The following is a 6,590-nucleotide window of genomic DNA, read 5'->3' on the forward strand; positions in this document are numbered from 1 at the left end:
TTCATTTTAATCTGGCATATTTTTTGATATATTTACAAAAGGTATTAATAAACCATATACCCTCATAATAAATGTATAAATACCTGAGTATTTTAAAAAATCATATCTTGTATATAAATAAATAAAAGAATTAAATAAACACCCTCCAGAATAACCTATACCAACTTTACATGAATGCATATCAGATCATCTATCTTCAGGGGCCTATTCAATACCATTTTGGTTCAGTTCATAACTGAATCAGATGGTATATGCTGATGTAACATTACTTCCAATCGATACAGCAGAATGTGATACAAAAATGTTAAAGAGGCTCTATGCAGATGGCATAAATGTCACTCTTATTGTTCTGATAACGAAATATGCGTACTGTATTTGTTGAAATGATTCACAACAAATGCAGACAGGGCTTTTACCGCTCAACTACCATAAAAAGATTTGAGGTGCCTGAAAATAAAGTGTCATGGTCTGTTGAGTATCCAGAATATAAGCCAGTAGAATATACTGCTCCGAGTGTCAAAGGGAAACCTTGGGCGGATCCGGAAATCAGCGAACCATCATTCGAACCCAAATGGAATACCCTCGATGGAAATGTGAATCGTAAAAGCTTTACGGGTGACTATATTATAAAGGATGGTTATCCTTTGAATCCTATAGGTCGTACTGGAATTATCAAACGTGGACTGTTGGGGAGATGGGGACCAAACCATGCAGCAGATCCCATTGTCACACGTTGGAAAAGAAATGCCACAGGCGCTACAATAATAGACAAAAACTCAGAAAAACCAATTCTACAGTTTGTTGCTATACAGAGAAGAGATTCAGGGGAATGGGCTATTCCTGGGGGAATGGTCGATCCTGGAGAAACTATATCAGCTACTTTAAAAAGAGAATTCATGGAAGAAGCTATGAATTTGTTAGAGAAAAATAAAGAAGAACAAAAGGAATTGGAAAAATCTATCAGAGAATTTTTTGAAAAGGGAGAAGAAATTTATAGGGGATATGTTGATGATCCCAGGAATACTGATAATGCTTGGATGGAGACAGTTGCCTTAAATTTTCATGATGCTGATGATAGCATTTTAGGAAAAATAACATTGATGGCTGGAGATGATGCACACAATGTAAAATGGATGGATATTGATAAAATGCTGAATTTGTATGCCAATCATAGTGAATTTATTCAAAAAACTATACAAAAGCATGATGCACATTGGTAATTAAAATACACAAGACTGCTTATTTAATAAGACTTTATTTCCATCAGGAGCTGTATAAAAAAACATACACAAACACAATTATATTATATAAAAAAAAAAGATTAATACGATTTTAATGTTACATAAAATAGCGTTAACAATCTATTTTGTCATAAATGTACATAATCATCACAGATAATAGTACAGATTATTTTGAAAGTATATAAAATCTAAGTCACTATTTAAAATAAGTCAAAAACATGAGATAATGAAAATCAAATTTTCCTTAACCATAAGAGCAACACACTTTACGTTCACAATTTATTAAATAAATATTTTTGTAAAAATACTGTATATTATGAATAGATCTTACAATATAATAGAAGTAAGAATACGAAATATAATTATTTTTACTTAGACGTATTGTAATTGACGTAAACGCGATAAAAAATTCAATTTTACATATAATAATCGTATTTTCACTTTCAACAATTGTACTACTTCTTAATATGGCACTCTATGATTATTTTACTCCAAAGGAACAGTCAGAATGTTTGACTCTTTCAAACCAAGCATGTCTAAAAATAACTCTGTCGGATTCCTAAACCCTACTACACCCTGTTCACGACCAGAATTTTCTAAAAATTCTACTTCTGACTGTGTGTTTAACACGTTATTATAATTAATCAACTTCTTAAGAATATTGTTCATATTCTTGTTTGGCAAATACTTCACAGTATTTTCACATTTATCTGGAAATTCAGTTTCCTTTGATTGATAATAACGTTTCTCTAAATCTAATGCATGCTGAGCTTGAATCTGACCTAATTTTGCAGCCTTAATAAAATAACTGCGAGCCCTATCAATATCTACCATAAAACCACCTTTGCCTTGAGCATGAAACACTCCTAAATTATACGTAGCGTCTGCGTGATCTTGTTCTGCTGCATCATTGTAATATTTGGCAGCCTAAGGGAGTAAATACAATATTTAATAATGCATAGATTCGTATGGATTGTATTATTAAGCAGTATCATACCTTTGTGTAATCTACCAATGTTCCAAGACCTAATTCATAACACAGACCTAAATTGAACATACTAGCAGCTGATGACAGATTTGCACCACTAGTAAAATGTTTTACAGCATCCTTGTAACGCCTTTCTTCTAATGCTTTTAAACCATAGTGAAGTTCGAATTCTGCCATGGTTAATTTGTGAGTATTTGCAAATTCTTCTGTTGCTTCTTTTAGAGCCTGAAAATTTACAAAAAAGGTGTCATTTAATATTGTAACTTAATATCATCAATATGACAAGATAATCAGAAGTATAGATTTCTTTAATTGAAGAACTATTTCTTAGTACCAAATGTATCATCGCACAAGTTTTCTCTCATTATAAATTATAATGTCTGCAGAGCAACATTCTCACCTCTTCAATGGTAATTGGCCCAAATGGTTTCTCAGCTTTCCAATCTGATTCTGTATTTTCTTGAGCATATATTTTATTATTGCCAACACAATTAATTGCTGGTAAAATGTTTGTAGGCTTAAAATTTAATACTTGGCCAAATAAATAAAAAATACGTTGTTCTGGAAGTTGTAATAGTTTGTTTTTCAGAGAATCTGTTTTCTCATTTTCAAAAAGCCTTCTGCGAAGACACAGTGTTTGACAGACCACCCATCCAACAGCCAATACACTGGACTATTAAAAAATGATCAATTATTATATGATTAAAAAATGAAAGTAGTTCACACTTTATATAAATAATACTGATAAGAGAGATAAACAAAACGGCGCAATTACCCATCCTATAGCCTCCGACCAGGTGTATTTTGTGTAATTGGAATCATGATCTTTATCTTTAGTTCCACTACTTTTTGAAGATCCACAGAATTCATTGTTAAAAGCTGTAAAGCTTGGTGCCAGAAACTTGTGATTACATGTCAAGCTTGCTTTAACCTCATTTTTTGTGTTGGATTCCTGGGACGATTGCGAATAAACATTTGTACGACATGTACGGCGTTCTAACGTTTCACGAATACCGCGAGTTACGAATTTCCACATTTTTATTGTTAATACATAGAAAGGATTAAAATTAAAAAAAAAAGATGTTTAATTTTACAACGATCTTTATTGTCACCTATATACGTCTCCACCGCATAAGGAAGAGCGGCGGACTGAAAATTCGACAACTGAACACATATCCAATCTAGCTACACAATCGGAAAGAGGATAAATCTACAAGATAATGTAAGTTGAAAATATAGAGTGACATTTTTTGATACAAGGCTTTATTTCTGAATAAATCGACCTTCAAAATTCATTCATTTTAAAAAACCCGGGTTTAAATCAAGTTCTATTATTTTTCTGAAAGAGGGCGCGAAATTTACATTTATTTTTAGTTCTCTTTGTTAGTATCAGATGGCATCATTGTATATTTGTATACCGCAGTTCACCAGAGTCCATAACTGCGACGCGCAGGTTGGAAGATGGTGGGGGAACGCAGCGAGCTCTCTGCTAATCGCTTTCCACTTCGTTTGGGAGTATCGCCAATCAGGGCGAAGATGCGCACTGGAGAAGCGCGAAGAACGAAAACTGGTCTTTTCGCAGTTATGGACTCTGGTGAACTACGGTATATGTACATACATACAGCACCGAGCATGGTTAGCTTCCCGGGTTTCAGGATTCCTGGCTCCCCCCCAGTGACTATAGATAGTCACTATCTATAGTCACCGCTCCCCCCTACTGGGTTCCCAGTGTTCACCGTAGTGCCGATGTATGTAGGGGGGGGAAGGTACCCATATGAGGTACGTGGCTGCATTGAATATCAACGTTGACGCGGAAAAATTTAAATTAATAATACTATTTTTGAAATTCAAAATATTCAATTAAAATCACAACCAAAAATAATTATGAATAAAATAATACAAAAAACATGTTGAATCACTTTACATTTATTTCAAGTTAATTATAAATATTCGTTGTTTATATTTCTAAACGAAGTGAATGTAATAAAAAAATGTTCAAAAAGTAAAAATATATTATAACTTCTTGACAATATTACATACTGTGATAAGAGGACCAAGGCATACTTTTACAATTTACATATACTAGTAATAATCCCGTTATTAACACATTTTTAATTCATAATTACATAATATGGTGATACAACTCACATTGCTACTAGTTAAGCACAAATTTTGAATGCAACATATTTATAAAAATTAAAAATTTTTATCTCTCAGTGGATTTGCATGTCATGTGTAGTTTCAATACTTGCATCTTAAAAACTAAATGCTTCATAAATATTTGCTCCAAGTGTTTTAAGTTCGCTATTTGTTACAAGTTGTTGTAATAAATCCGTTTGAAAATCTTTAGCTGTTGGTTTGTCCGGTACTTGTCCATTTACAATAGGAATTATCTTGGCCATTGGCATTGATATCTTATTAATATTTACAAACGAATTCGAATCATAATTCGCGCTTATGTCGTTATTATCTTTCCAATTATTATGATTCTGGCTCGATGTTCCTGGTACTGAAAAACCATTCTGAACTGTTTTTCCATTTTCCATTGTTGGAGAACCAACAAAGAATGCAGAGATGTGATCCACTAGCAAACTGAATCCACTTCTAATATTACTCTGTGTTAAATTTTGTACTTCTTCACTTTCTAGAAGATCTAGGGTTTCATTAATTAATTTTGATACAATAGGTTCTTGATCATCTTCACAGGTTAGCAGTAACATGTACTCAGCAAGATTCTTTATAGGATCTTTTGAACTATCTGCAGATATAGAAGAAGTTATTGCCCAATATATTTCTTCTATATCTCTTAAAGTTAATTCGTCTTTCAGTGATATCGACGCTGTGATTTCCGCAACCTTGTCTTTTATAAGCAGACTTAATTTCTTAATTCCATCATATATAAAATGACGTGAAAGTGACATGTATTTTGTCTGTACAATGTTCTCTGTAGTCATGCCATTAGAATTCTGAATATCTTTATATACATGGCCGCCCATTACATTGAATTGGATCCTTATTAAAGTAGCTAACATGGCATAGGAATATATCACTACAGCTGATCTAGCTATTGCTAAAACTTTCAACTCGTTCCAACACGCTACTTTATCAGGACAACCGTTTCTAAGTTTATTTACAATAGCTTCAGTGTCTAAAACTTTGATTATAGAATCCCTTAGAGTTGATGTAAGGGACATAATCATTTGACTACATGTTCTTTCTGTACACTCAAAGTACTGTCGTCGTTTTGTCTTTTCAAGCATATCTTTTATTTCCTTTTCTTGCCATTCTCTAAGTTTGCGTGTTGTATACCTTATGAATACTACACTACCAAAGACAATACCTCCTAGTATAAACTTTCGTCTATGACGACTTACAAATCCACGAATTCTTGAGAACATTTTTAAAATAAATTATATAATGTGAATTAAAAAATACTACATAATCTATTCGTGAATAGGCTTGATTATTCTAAATCCTCTTCTTTGGGATTATTAGCTAAAGCTATGTTTGCCAATCTATAGGCAATGAAATTGCTTGTATCAATGAATCTCTCCACACAATTGATCAAGCAATTTTTAGTAGTGTAATCCAAAGAATGACTGGATGCTTTGACACAGATATCCCAACAAACGTCAGTTAGCTTGTGTCCCAGTCTCTGAAAACAAAAAGTTATATGTTAATACATTAAGGGGTGTATTAAAAAAATATATATATATTTATAAAAACGTTAATTTACATTTTTACATAATACACAAGGCTACATATTATTTCTATGTTAATAGAGGATATGTTTTTGAAATCAATTCTACAGTTACAGGAAAAACAGATCCAGTTATGTAAAACCTCTATGCTAATTAGCATCTTTACGTTTTCTATTTACATTACTGCATAAAAATCTTATGATTAATAAAAATTACTTACTACTTGTATAAAAGCTTCAAAAAACAATCATTTGCAACCTAACCTGAAACTGTTGACTTTTACTTTCTCTCTCTAGAAATGCTTGTAACTGTTCGTCCACACCTTTTGACTTTCGCTCCGTCATAAAACTCATTCTTTTATTCCAACTGTACTTTTAACACTGAAATAATGGAAACATTTGACCTTTACACCTTTATCATTTTTACGTACCTTATCCTGATTTTCGTGTATATTAACAGTCAGTAACTAATACGCAAATCTATGTCCCTACTTGTTAGTATTTATATTAAGATAGGTTAAATTTGAATTAGTAGCGATAAAACGTAAACTTAATCTTTTTATTCTTAAATAAAAAATTGAGAACATTTCATACGGTTAAAAGAAGAAAATACAATTTGTGATTAGTTGTTACCGACCTCTACAGGCGAGAATATTAACAT

General features: G+C 32.3%; 3 protein-coding genes across 3 annotated transcripts; 1 reads left to right on the plus strand and 2 right to left on the minus strand.

The window, feature by feature from the left end:
• Window positions 1–215: 215 nt before the first annotated feature.
• On the plus strand, window positions 216–1,513 carry LOC117600303 (ADP-ribose pyrophosphatase, mitochondrial). The gene has a single exon (XM_034315568.2). It carries the CDS (start codon window positions 363–365, stop codon window positions 1,218–1,220), a length of 858 nt encoding a protein of 285 aa, XP_034171459.1. The 5' UTR covers window positions 216–362; the 3' UTR covers window positions 1,221–1,513.
• Window positions 1,514–1,584: 71 nt separating this feature from the next.
• On the minus strand, window positions 1,585–3,405 carry LOC117600301 (uncharacterized). Its single transcript, XM_034315566.2, has 4 exons — window positions 3,005–3,405; window positions 2,630–2,902; window positions 2,239–2,454; window positions 1,585–2,168 (listed from the first exon to the last, which is right to left on the minus strand). The coding sequence occupies exons 1-4, from the start codon at window positions 3,263–3,265 to the stop codon at window positions 1,728–1,730; spliced, it is 1,191 nt and encodes a 396-aa protein (XP_034171457.1). The 5' UTR covers window positions 3,266–3,405; the 3' UTR covers window positions 1,585–1,727.
• An 800-nt stretch (window positions 3,406–4,205) lies between these two features.
• Window positions 4,206–6,517, minus strand: Pex3 (peroxisomal biogenesis factor 3). The gene is made up of 2 exons (XM_034340627.2): window positions 6,361–6,517; window positions 4,206–5,884 (listed from the first exon to the last, which is right to left on the minus strand). The coding sequence occupies exon 2, from the start codon at window positions 5,625–5,627 to the stop codon at window positions 4,485–4,487; it is 1,143 nt and encodes a 380-aa protein (XP_034196518.1). The 5' UTR covers window positions 5,628–5,884; window positions 6,361–6,517; the 3' UTR covers window positions 4,206–4,484.
• Window positions 6,518–6,590: the final 73 nt, after the last annotated feature.

This window comes from Osmia lignaria, chromosome 15, assembly GCF_051020975.1.
Source record: "Osmia lignaria lignaria isolate PbOS001 chromosome 15, iyOsmLign1, whole genome shotgun sequence".
NCBI classification, from domain to species: Eukaryota; Metazoa; Arthropoda; class Insecta; order Hymenoptera; family Megachilidae; genus Osmia; species Osmia lignaria.